At 42.0% G+C, this 13387-nt stretch overlaps 1 protein-coding gene across 2 annotated transcripts in view; it reads left to right on the top strand.

Annotated features, from left to right (window-relative positions):
• KDM4C (lysine demethylase 4C) overlaps positions 1 to 2127 on the top strand; it is a 436444-nt gene extending 434317 nt beyond the window's left edge. For both annotated transcript variants that reach the window (XM_021063858.1, XM_021063862.1), the window contains one exon: positions 1052 to 2127. In XM_021063858.1, coding sequence (XP_020919517.1) covers positions 1052 to 1228 — 177 coding nt within the window. In that variant the 3' untranslated portion in view covers positions 1229 to 2127. The remainder of the gene's footprint in view (positions 1 to 1051) is intronic.

Below are 13387 nucleotides of genomic sequence, written 5' to 3'. Positions count from 1 at the left end.
AAGATTTGAGAGCTTTCTTCCAGTTGGTCTGTAAAAAATAGACTGGGTGTGCAGCATCTGTTACAGTGGTTTGTGAAGGAGAGGAAGTGTGAGGGCCTGCACCATGGGGTCAGTAGGGTTAAAGAAGAAAAGATGGAGGGCTTTGAGGTACATGTAGGAGGGATCCTGGACAGGGTGGGGACCAGGGAAGTTTATGATGACTTTTAGATTTCTGATCAATGTAGCTAGAATTGATGGGGATGGTGCTGCCACTTATGGAATATAAAAAGGCTAGCAATAGAGAAGGAAGACTCTGAGTTCACTTTAGGATGGGTGGATTCAAAGTGCCTCCAGATAAACACTCTGAGATGCCTGCAGGGCAGTTGGACACCCAGGCCTGAGCACAGGGGGAGGTCTGAACTGAAGCGAGAGATGTGAGCATTGATGTAGGAACTGAAGTTGTGACCATGGCAGGCAGGCCTGAGGAGTGTATGTGGAGAGGAAAAGGCCACACATGCAAAGCCCCAAGGGCATCAGAGCTGAGCATATAGTTAAGAAAGGGGAACCCTGAAGACATCAATGGTGAGCAGCCAGAGGAGGAGGGGGAGAGGCAGGAGGACAGCTTACAAAATGATAGAGAAGAGAGCTTCATGCAACCTTTAGGGGACAGTATCCCTATAAATTTAGGATAGAGAAGGACCCTAGGAACTAGGACTCAAGCAAGGACTGTTTGGGGAAAGTGGTGGGGGCAGAGGCCCAGAGGTAAATAGGAATAGGGGTGAGTTAGAGATGACTGTGAACAAATCTGTCAAATACCTGGTCTGGCAGGGGCTGGAGGAGCCGGGGAAGGAGGCATGGAGAGTGACGGAGATTTAAAGGAGAGGACTTTAGTCCTGCTTGTGTTGGGGAAAGTTCTTGGGGGTTGGGGATCCTGAAGAAAATGGGGCTAAATGGAGCACATGGGGAGGTTTCAGGGCCTCGGCACCTTGCCTGCCACTCACCGAATCAGATGTTTGTCCTTCTTGTGAGGGCTAATGCTGTCCTTCTGCAGTGTAACACTGGCTCTTCTTAGTCCACAGCCTCTGACATGCGATTTGAAGACACGTTTTATGGAGCAGACATAATCCAAGGGGAAAAAAAGAGACAGAGGGTGCTGAGCTCCCGGTTTAAGAATGAATATGTGGATGACCCTGTCTACCGCACTTTTCTGAAGAGCTCTTTCCAGAAGAAGTGTCAGAAGAGGCAATAGTCCACCTACACTGCTGCAGGCAACAGAACACCTAGGGCCAGAAGAGGACCAATGAAGGGACAGTCTGGGGCTGTGCCGTGTGTTTCGCTGGGGTAGGTGACAGGCTGTGTCTCTGACAGTGGAAAATCAGGCTTCCCAGAACTTGGTCACCAAAACCACAAAATACACGTTATTAATTGGGTACCACAATCTGAAGTTTTCTCCTAGTCTTGCTTTCACTTGTCAGCAGTTGTCTCCTAGCATCCCAAAGAATTTTTCTAAATGGAAGGAAATAGTGAATCACCCACCAAAACAAGCCACTGCCAGAGGAGGTGGTCCCCCCGTGTGGCTTAGGCCCCTCATTGGGAAGCTCACGGAGACTTCTTTCCTCAGCCCCCAGGTGGCAACCTCGATTCCCAGGTGGGAGGGTGATAATTTATATATTTTCCACAGTCAGGGAAGGATTCTCACTTATTTGTTTTAAATGGCAGTTTTTATAAAACATTTTTAAAACACAAATGGCATGTATGGTAATGAGATTTACCCGTGTGCTATCTATAATCCCCTTGTATAGAACTTTTACATTTTTTTATATCCCTTTTACTTTTGATTGTGTCTGATGAAAAGAGTTGTTGGCCTTTGTGAAATTTTTGGCTCTTGAGAAAGAATTCTTATGAATTGTATGGGAATTTTATATATTTAAAGAGGGAGATCTGGGGCTGTTATTTTTAAACACTTTTTTTTTCATAATACATATTCTGAGTAGATATTTATAAAATATATGTTTCTTTCATTATGTGTTTGTAAAATTAGTTTAAAATAAATATGCTTTGATGCATAGTTTTGAAGTAATATGATTTTTCCTTTTTAAAACAGCTTGAAAATGTACTAGTGTTTAAAAATAAAGATTTCCATTTTCTCCAAACCTGTCTCCTGACTTGCTTGTTTGTCTCAGTTTAAACCCATAGAAAACAAGCTTTGTTTGGGAGCTATGAAGACATTCTGGGGCCTGGGTTTGTCAGACCTTTCTTCTCTCACTGACTTTTTACGTAACTGTGGATGCATTGCCAGACACGTATGGCAGTGTCACTGGGGACCGAGGCTGCCCTGCCTGCCCACAGCGCCAACTGAAGTGCTTTCCTTCTTTAGGCCTGGAAGAAATCTGAGCATGTGGAGTCTGGAGTTCTTTTCAACAAGGTACCTGGTCCTCAGTTTCATTATAAGGGGCTGTATGGAGCCTCTAATCCCATCACTTTACAGATGAGCAGTGAGGAGGGCAGGGGAGGGACTGCCCAAAGTCACACACTGATGCTTCAGCTAACTGCAGGCCACAATGATGGTCCGTAACGAACAACAGCAGAATCTCGGGTGTCCTATATTGCAAAGCACTTTATTTGCTTAGGGGTTTGCAGGTTGGCTGATCTAGGCTGGGTAGCTGTGCTGACCCTGGTGTGTGGGCTAGTTCACATGTCTGTTCCATGTCTCCCATCTGCCCAACTGGACCCAGCAGGCTAAACCAGGTATGTTCTGTTCAGGTCAATGGAAGAGGCAGAGAGCAAGAGCCCCGCTGAGTAAGCACATTTTAGTCCTGTCTGTGATGTTGGTTAACATCCTGTGGACCAATGCCCGGAACCTGGGATTGGAGGGCATTTCAGAGAGCCATGGCAAAACATGTGGATATATCATGTTACTGGGTAGAGAGGGAAGAACTGAGACATTAATGACTGAGCCACAGTTAAAGCTTGATCTTGCAGACCGCTAGCTGGCTGAGTGTTCCTTTTCCAGAGTGCCTCATGGCTGAACTCTGAGCTGGGGAAGAGCCCACCAGCCGTATTTTTACAAGGACTGAGCACTCTGTTTTCTGCCAGTATAGTCATATATTTTATCAAGCAATCAAGCTTGCCTTTTCTATCTCCACATTTTGAACAGGACTGACCTGCTCTGTCCATAATATGCCAGGAAAGTAGGCCTGTGTAAGGCATTAAGAGGAATTAATCTAAATAGGATCATTCATTTTGTACAAGTTTGCCTGTCAGCAAGATTTCTGATTGGCTGCCACAGGGAGAAAATGTGCAGTCCTATGTGATCTCAAATACAGATGTTTTTTATGGTCCCACTTAACTAATGTTCCTATAACCAAGTACAGCTGTATATTGCCTAAGCAAAATAGTACCAGCCACAAACTCACTCTGGCTCTTGAGAAAGACACCTTTGTTAAACTGCATTCTGTACAGAGTCATTATGAGCTCTGTGACCAGAAAGACCAGTAAAGTTTTTAATTTACTGTGTGACAATACCTCAACTAATTTTAATTTCTTTGTGTTACACTAACTACATTTTTAGCATATACATGTAGCATGAAATCAGTTGAAGTCCTTCTAGAATTAAAAAAAAAATTGCTGGCTCTGACAATTCTAATGTAATTCTAATTACAAGCCCTTTCTCTGGAGGTTAGAAGATTAGTAAAACTGTTTGGCATATTTCACAACATTTTAGTTCCTTTTTGTGTGTTCAAAATGAGAAGAACATGACTCTTGTCAGTTTACTTTATCAAGGTACTTTTGTTTAGTTCATTTAGAGAGACTCTGAGAAGAAATATTCACTAAAATATCACATGGCTTCACAGACTATATTATAAATTGCTTCTGGGTAATGAGACATGAAAATGTGAAGACTCAGATTTCAGAAATATGTAGGAGTGAATGGGCCTGCCACTTCTCCCTGTACCCATCCAATGTGAAGGAAGGCTGAAACGTGTTCATTACTGTAAATGACCTGGAGGTCTTGCTAAGTAATCATATTGGAGGAGTATATGCTGCAAGATAATGTTGCGCTTTATTTTTGCCTTTAAGTAAAAAGGATCTGAAATGAAACAATCTTCATTTTAGATATTAATCAACCCCATAAACTTGAAACTAACTAGAAAGCCTGAGGCATTCTCATTACATAAAGTAACTGCAAGACTCATTTTCACCACAAACTGTTTCTGAGAATTCAGATGTGCAGTCATTAGATGTACAGAGTTATGCACCCTCTCACCCAGCACATCGTTGAGACAAATAGCACTGACTGGTGGGAGAGTGATTCCTGGCCACTGAGGAGCCTGAACTCTCTAGCAAGTGGGCTGAAGACTCAGAAACCCCATGCTTCCTCCTCAGAAGGTACAGGTCTCCTTGAAGAAGTTAAACTTCATCATTGCTATTAATGATGAATTGAGCATCTACTATGTATACTCAGCCTGGTGGGCTCTTTAGCGGCATTTATCTTATTTAATCTTCCCAAGAAATAAGCAAAGAAAGTACATTCTCTTCTTTCATGGAGAAATTAAGGTTCAGAGAGGTTAAGTAATTTTTGAATCACTTAACCTTTTTTGGTTCATGAAGAGAGGATTCTAAACCTGATCCAATCAAAACACAATTGATCGATGACTCTGAAGCTCAAAAAACAGGTTAGCACTAGAAATGCAAATGGGGAAGTTACCATCTTTATTGGTAGATGTTTTAAAATAAGTGAAATGTACCTTCTAGCAAAGGCAAAAACAAAGAAATAGAGAAGAGATCAGTGGTTGCCAAAGACTGGAGGTGAGGGAGAAAATTTACAAAAGAATGTGAGCATGAAAGAACTATTTTGGGTGACAGAAATATTTTTATCTTGGTTGTGGTGGTGGTAACAGGACTATATGGCAAAACTGATAGAACTGAACACAAACAGGTATATTTTATATATGTAAATATCACCTCAATAAACCTCTCTTAAATAAATAAAATCTAGGGGAACAGTGGGCAGGTTACTTATGGAGAGAACATTTGCATGAGAGGAGGTGAAGAAGTGAGAAGAAATCAGTAAATTCTGGGGAATAGCTACACAGAGGTGGAAGAAGAGGGGCCTGTGAATGATCACTGAAAGTGGCTAAGAAATGGAAAGCAAGATGCTATGATATCATGAACGTCAAGGGAAGAGTGTTTCAAAATGGGGGAGCGGTCAACAGAGAGAAAAGGCTGCAGAGTCCAAGTAAGATTATCTAATTGTTCATTAGGAGGCCAGTGGTCCATGAGAAATTTATTAACATTCATATTGGGGAACAGAAGAGAGATCAAGATGGCAGAAAAGAAGGATGTGAAGCTCACCTCCTCCCAAATGCATCAAAAAATACATCTACAGGTGGAACAATTCTCACAAAATACCTACTGAAAACTGGCAGAAGATCTCATACAACCAAAGCTGCAAGAAGGATCACCATATAACCAAGTAGAATGAAATAAAACAATAAAGGAATTGGGACAGAACCTGAGCCCCTGGGAGGGAGCTGTGAAAGAGAAAGTGTTCCCTCAATCTAAGAACCCCCTTCACTTAGATCAGCTGGGACATAAAAAGAGCTTCAGAGGCCCAAAAGAGAGTGCAACAACTGGCCTATGGCAGGCAGAACAGGGAGAGACCAGCATATACAGCTCTGGCCACCTCAGTGTACTCGCTAACCTGAGATACACTTCTGCTGGTGCACACCGGGGCTGGATGCTGAAACTTGAGCTTCGTGGATAGACCTGGATAGAAGACTGGCACTGGCTGCACAGAAACAGTTTGAAAGGGCTGAATTGTGGTCTGGGCCAAAACAGGTTGTGCACATAATGGAGACCAGGTCTGACATAGAAGCCCCATTGTACAGGAAGGGAGGAGGGGCCATAGCAGCCTCATTCTCAGCAAGATCACATGGGGCACAGCTCCACCTCTACAAGCTTTGGGAGCACACAGCTGTTGCTCAAACACAAAGGAGAGGCTGATATCTGAGCCATGTTTGGCTGCTTGATGACTTTGATGGATTTACACCACTGGTGCCTTTGTAAGCTCAGTGCCTGCAGGACATCCAAGCAGATTACTGGTGTTCCAGTAGCTGGAATGAGTCTGGGGATAACACCTATGGGCTTTGTGCATGTGGAGGTGGGGCTGGTGTTTGTGCTGATACTATAACTTCCACAGCAGGTCCAGATGTGCAACTATGCATGGATATCTTCTGTGAGTAACTTCTCTCTTGGTGCCTAACTTCTGTGGTTCTGCACTGGTGGCTATTTGAGCACAGTACCTGAGGGACATCTAGGCCAATTACCTGCATTCCCATGGCTGAGACAGGGTCAAGGGCAGTGCCAACAGCAATGTACTTTGTGAGCATACACAATGGATGATAGACAACACTGCAGAGTGGTGGGAAGCACCTGTGGAGGAATACTCAGTGGCTCCTCTTCCAGGGGAAGGGCTCCAGTGTTGTTCCAGCCCATGCTTCAGCTCAGAAACACACCTGGGGACTTCTATTCCAACAACTGGGAAGTAGAATCTGCCCCTGAAAGGGCTGTGACAGCTAAAGAGCAAAGAGAAGGCCCTACTCAACAGTCAGTGCAAGGCTCTGATGAGCACAACACCTATCACACTCCCTATCAAGGGTATAATGGCCAACACACACTGAGGAAAGATGTAGCAAGCATCTGCACTAAAAACAGCCCTCAGACTAAGAACACTAGACTCACACAGGCTACACAGGAATGCTCTCACATAAAAACAGTCCTTCAAGATAGAGTAGATAATTGTTTCTCCTAAATTCAGTCAAATAAAAGTAAAATAAGATAGAAGGGGAACCACTCCTAATTAAAAGGACAAGATAAATCCCCTGAGAGAACAATGAAACAAACCTCCTCCATATGATCCTGGGTTCAAAAATGAGGTAGTAAAAATATTGAAGGAATAAAGAAAGGCTCTTGATAGAACTGCAGATCGCTGTAACAGGGAACTAAAAACTGTAAAGAGGAGCCAATTAAAATTAGAAAACTTGGTAGAGGAGACAAGATGGCAGAGGAGTAGGGGGACACCCTCGCCCTCTCCCACAAACGCAACAACAACAACAAAACACATCTACAGGATAAATGACTCGCCCAGAACAGCAACCAATCACTGGCAGAAGAACCTAAACTCCGATAACGGCAAGAAGTTCGTGACATTACTAGGTAAAACAAAAGAAAAGAGGAGAGTGAGAGAAGGTGAATCCAAGCTGGATGGGCGCTTCCAAAAGGGAACTGCGGAGGAAAAAGGGATCCTGCACCCTGGAAAGTCACCTACTCGACGGAAAGATCAAACGAACTGGAGGAATCTCCAGATGCAGAGAAGAGTGTAGCAGTAAGTTGGAGTACTGAAAAGCCAATCAAGAACCCAATGGACCATCTGAACTACAGGCACAGTCACCAAAAATTGAGACGCCTGGGTGGGGGCTGGGCACCGAGACCTTGGCTCCGGAGGTTAGTCCCTGGGAAAGGGCTGGGGGGGCAGGCTGGAGCGAAGACTGCTTGGGAGGTCTAGAAACCAGTCTGTCAAGTTTGACGGAGCAGAGACTGCCTGGGAGACTAGAAAGCAAAGCTGTTGCTGGGGAAGGGAGCAACACTCTAGGGGCGGGGAAGTGGAAAGCCACATCAGAGGGAACCTGGGAGAAGAGCCTGGTCTGCACCCGTGCTGGGGAGGGGAGAGAAGAAGGGATGGGTCCCCATAGAATACTCCCCACACCACAGCAAGCTTACTGGCCCCTAGCTAGCTGAAAGCTGTGCTTCCCAGTGCATCCCCTCCCCCCACCCCCGCCACCCCCTATACACAAGCCAGACCTGGGGCTGCCTGCCATCCGGGAGGGCTGGCCTCAACAATTGCCTGAAGCCTACCACCCGCAGGGGCTGTCCCTGCACAGGCCTGCTTGCCCTTTGGAGGGGATACACCCCCGCAGAGCAGCACCAAATACCACCACCCCCGAGAAAAGACCTGCAGCCCAGAAAAGCTAGAACAAGCCTGGCCGGGCCATGAAAAGATCTGCCTAATTCTTGGACAGTCTTTCTGAGTCGGGCTGCACTGGGGAGGAGCCTCCTGGGTTCGCAGCGGCCCAGCTAGCTGCCCAGCTCTCGGGTGGAGCCAAACTCTCTCTCTCTTCTGTTGCAGCATGAGTATCTAGACATAGTTCTCAATGCTATTCAGCAGGATCTCCTTGTAAATCTATTCTAAGTTGTGTCTGATAAGCCCAAGCTCCCGATCCCTCCCACTCCTTCCCCTTCCATCAGGCAACCACAAGTCTCTTCTCCAAGTCCATGATTTTCTTTTCTGAGGAGATGTTCATTTGTGCTGGATATTAGATTCCAGTTATAAGTGATATCATATGGTATTTGTCTTTGTCTTTCTGACTCATTTCACTCAGTAGGAGAGCCTCTAGCTCCATCCATGTTGCTGCAAATGGCATGATGTCATTCTTTTCTATGGCTGAGTAGTATTCCATTGTGTATATATACCACCTCTTCCGAATCCAATCATCTGTCGATGGACATTTGGATTGTTTCCATGTCCTGGCTATTGTGAATAGTGCTGCAATGAACATGCGGGTGCACGTGTCTCTTTTAAGTAGAGTTTTGTCTGGATAGATGCCCAAGAGTGGGATTGCGGGGTCATATGGAAGTTCTATGTATAGATTTCTAAGTTATCTCCACAAACTGTTCTCCATAGTGGCTGTACCAGTTGACATTCCCACCAGCAGTGTAGGAGGGTTCCCTTTTCTCCACAGCCCCTCCCGCACTTGTTATTTGTGGATTTATTAATGATGGCCATTCTGACTGGTGTGAGGTGGTATCTCATGGTAGTTTTGATTTGCATTTCTCTTATAATCAGCGATGTTGAGCATTTTTTCAGGTGTTTGTTGGCCATCTGTATATCTTCTTTGGAGAAATGTCTATTCAGGTCTTTTGCCCATTTTTCCATTGATTGTTTGGTTTTTTTGCTGTTGGGTTGTATAAGTTGTTTCTATATTCTAGAGATTAAGCCCTTGTCAGTTGCATCATTTGAAATTATTTTCTCCCATTCTGAAAGTTGTCTTTTTGTTTTCTTTTGGGTTTCCTTTGCTGTGCAAAAGCTTTTCAGTTTGATGAGGTCCCATGGGTTTATTTTTGATCTAATTTCTATTGCTTTGGGAGACTGACCTGAGAAAATATTCATGAGGTTGATGTCAGAGAGTGTTTTGCCTATGTTTTCTTCTAGGAGTTTGATGGTGTCCTGTCGTATATTTAAGTCTTTCAGCCATTTGGAGTTTATTTTTGTGCATGGTGTGAGGGTGTGTTCCAGCTTCATTGCTTTGCATGCAGCTGTCCAGGTTTCCCAGCAATGCTTGCTGAATAGACTTTCTTTTTCCCATTTGATGTTCTTGCCTCCCTTGTCAAAGATTAATTGACCATAGGTGTCAGGGTTTATTTCCGGATTCTCTATTCTGTTCCATTGGTCTGTCTGTCTGTTTTGGCACCAATACCACACTGTTTTGATGACTGTGGCTTTGTAGTATTTCTTGAAGTCTGGGAGAGTGATGCCTCCTGCTTGGTTTTTGTTTCTCAGGATTGCTTTGGTGATTCTGGGTCTTTTGTGGTTCCATATAAATGTTTGGATGGTTTGTTCTAGTTCTGTGAAAAATGTCCTGGGTAATTTGATAGGGATTGCATTGAATCTGTAGATTGCTTTGGGTAGTATGGCCATTTTTACAATATTGATTTTCCCAATCCAGGAACATGGAATATCTTTCCATTTCTTTACATCTTCTTTGATTTCTTTGATTAAAGTTTTATACTTCTCGGCATATAGGTCCTTTACCTCCTTGGTCAGGTGTATTCCGAGGTATTTGATTTTATGAGGTACAATTTTAAAAGGTATCGTATTTTTGTATTCCTTTTCTAATATTTCATTGCTGGTATACAGAAATGCAACTGACTTCTGAATGTTAATCTTATATCCTGCCACTTTGCTGAATTTATTAATCAGTTCAAGGAGTTTTGGGGTTGAGTCCTTAGGGTTTTCTATGTATAGTATCATGTCATCTGCATACAGTGACAGTTTTATCTCTTCTCTTCCTATATGGATGCCTTTTATTTCTTTTGTTTGTCTAATTGCTGTGGCTAGGACTTCCAAAACTATGTTGAAGAGCAGTGGTGAGAGTGGGCATCCCTGTCTTGTTCCAGATTGGAGTGAGAAGGCTTTCAGTTTTTCCCCATTGAGGATTATATTTGCTGTGGGTTTGTCATCAATGGCTTTGATTATATTCAGGAATGTTCCCTCTATACCCACTTTGGCGAGGGTCTTGATCATGAATGGATGTTGGACTTTGTCAAATGCTTTTTCTGCATCTATTGAGATGATCATATGATTTTTGACTTTTTTGTTGTTGTTGTTAATGTGGTGTATGATGCTGATTGATTTGCATGTGTTGAACCATCCTTGTGAACCTGGGGTGAACCCAACCTGGTCATGGTGTATAATTTTTTTGGTATGTTGTTGGATTCGGTTGGCTAAGATTTTGTTGAGAATTTGTGCACCTATATTCATCAATGATATTGGGCGATAGTTTTCTTTTTTGGTGGTATCTCTGTCTGGTTTTGGAATGAGGGTGATGGTGGCCTCATAGAATGTCTTTGGGAGTGTTCCTTCTTCTTCAACCTTTTGAAAGAGTTTAAGGAGGATGGGCACCAATTCCTCTTTATATGTTTGATAAAATTCACCTGTGAAGCCATCTGGTCCTGGACTTTTATTTGTAGGGAGTGATTTTATGACCTCTTCAATTTCATTTCTAGTGATTGGTCTGTTCAGTTGGTCTGTTTCTACTTGATTCAGTTTTGGCAGGCTGTAAGATTCTAGAAAATTGTCCATTTCTTCCAGATTTTCAAACTTGCTGCCGTACAGTTGTTCATAGTATTCTCTTGTGGTTTTTTGTATTTCTGCTGTATCCGTTGTGATTTCTCCTTTTTCATTTGTAATTTTGGTTATTTGGGTTCTTTCTCTCCTCTTTTTAGTGAGTCTGGCCAGGGGTTTGTCAATTTTGTTGACCTTTTCAAAGAACCAGCTCTTGGTTTTATTAATTTTCTCTATTGTTTTTTGAGTCTCTATTTTATTGATTTCTTCTTTGATCTTTATAATTTCCTTCCTTCTGCTGACTTTAGGACTTTTTTGTCCTTCCTTTTCTAATTCGTTTAGGTGGAGGGTTGTTGTCAATTTGGGATCTTTCTTCTTTTTTGAGAAAGGCCTGTATTGCTATAAATTTCCCTCTGAGCACTGCTTTCGCAGCATCCCATAGATTTTGGGAGGTTGTGTCTTCATTATCATTTGTTTCAAGGTAGTTTTTCATTTCCTTCTTGATTTCCTCATTGACCCATTGGTTTTTTAGTAGCATGTTGTTTAGTCTCCATGTAGTAGGTTTTTTCTCTTTGCTTTTCCCATGGTTGATTTCTAATTTCATGGCATTGTGGTCAGAGAAGATACTTGAGATAATTTCTATGCTCCTAAATTTATTGAGATTAGCTTTGTGTCCCAATATGTGGTCGATTCTTGAGAATGTTCCATGAGCATTTGAGAAGAATGTGTATTCTGCTTTTTTTGGATGTAGTGTCCTGAAGATATCAATTAAGTCTAATTTTTCTATTGTTTCCTTTAAGACCTCTGTTGCTTTATTGGTTTTCTGTCTAGAGGATCTGTCCATTGATGTGAGGGGGGTATTAAGGTCTCCTACTATGATTGTATTCTCATCAATATCTCCCTTTATGTCTGTTAATATTTGTTGTATGTATCTGGGTGCTCCTATATTTGGGGCATGTATGTTGACGATAGTAACATCCTCTCCTTGGATGGATCCTTTAATCATTAAGGAGTGTCCTTCTTTGTGTTTCTTTATGTCTTTTGTTTTAAAGTCTATTTTGTCTGATATGAGCGTTGCGACTCCTGCTTTTCTGTCATGTCTATTGGCGTGAAATACTTTTCCCCACCCTTTCACTTTCAATCTATATGTATCTTTTGTCCTAAGGTGAGTTTCTTGTAGGCAGCATATTGAAGGTTTTTGCCTTTTTATCCACTCGGCCACTCTGTTTCTTTTGATTGGGGCATTCAGCCCATTGACATTTAAGGTGATAATTTATAGATGAGTATTTATTGCCATTTGAACCTCGTGTTCCAGTTGATTCTATGGTTCTCCATTCCTCCTTTCTTTTTTTTTTTTTTTTTGGTTGGATGATCTCCTGTTATTATCTGCTTGAGTGTATTTTTTTTTCATTTTTTGAGAATGCAGTATTTGGTTTTGGCTTGTGGTTGCCCTGTTTTTTAAGTATGCTAACCCCTTCCTATAATTGTGTGTTTTAGCCTGATGGTCCTGTAGGTTCAAACACTTCATTACTATATTAAAATTAAGAAGAGAAACATACAAACAAACAAACAAAAAGGGTCTATTTATTTCCTAACATCCCTTGCCCACATTTTATGCTTTTGATGACTCTTTTTTATTTTTTTCTTTTTAATTTTATTTTGTTTGAAGCATGTTCATGATTATATCTGTATGCTGGCTTATTTGAGTGACTGCTCTCTGATTGCGGTTTCCTCAGTCCTAGTTCTTCCTCTTCTTCTTTTTTTTTTTCTTTTCTTTTTTCTTCCCTTTCCTTCCTTTCTTTTTGGTTTAGAGAAGCCCTTTCAATATTTCCTTTAACCTGGGTTTTGTGTTGCTGTATTCTTTAAGTTTTTGTTTGTTGGGAAAAATTTTTATTTCCCCTTCTATTTTAAATGATATTCTTGCTGGATAGAGTATTCTAGGTTGCATATTTTTTCCTTTGAGCACTTTAAATATCTCTTGCCATTCCCTCCTGGCCTGTAGTGTTTCTGTAGAGAAATCAGCTGATATCTTATGGTGGTTCCCTTGTAGGTAACATTCTGCTTTTCTCTTGCTGCCTTTAGGATCCTCTCTTTATCACTAACTTTTGCCATTTTTATTATGATGTGTCTTGGTGTGGGTCTGTTTGGGTTCAGTTTGTTTGGGGCTCTCTGTGCTTCTTGTATCTTGAATCCAGTATCCTTTAGATTTGGGAAGTTTCCATCGATAATTTCTTCAAATATATTTTCCATTCCCTTATCTTTTTCTACTCCTTCTGGAATTCCTATTATGCGTAGATTGGCCTGCTTTATATTATCCCATAGGTCTCTTATATTGCTTTCCAGTTTTTTGATTCGGTTTTCTGTCTGTTGACCGGATTGAGTGATTTCCATTATTCTATCTTCCATATCACTGATTCGTTCTTCTGCATTATTCATTCTGGTTTTTACTGCCCCTAGTTCAGTTTGCATCTCTGCAAATGAATGTTCTAGTTTTTCTTGGCTCCT

The sequence above is a fragment of the Sus scrofa genome, chromosome 1, assembly GCF_000003025.6.
Source record: "Sus scrofa isolate TJ Tabasco breed Duroc chromosome 1, Sscrofa11.1, whole genome shotgun sequence".
Lineage (NCBI taxonomy): Eukaryota > Metazoa > Chordata > Mammalia > Artiodactyla > Suidae > Sus > Sus scrofa.
The sequence above is the reverse complement of the archived record's forward strand: the minus strand, read 5'-3'. Positions and strand labels throughout refer to the sequence as shown.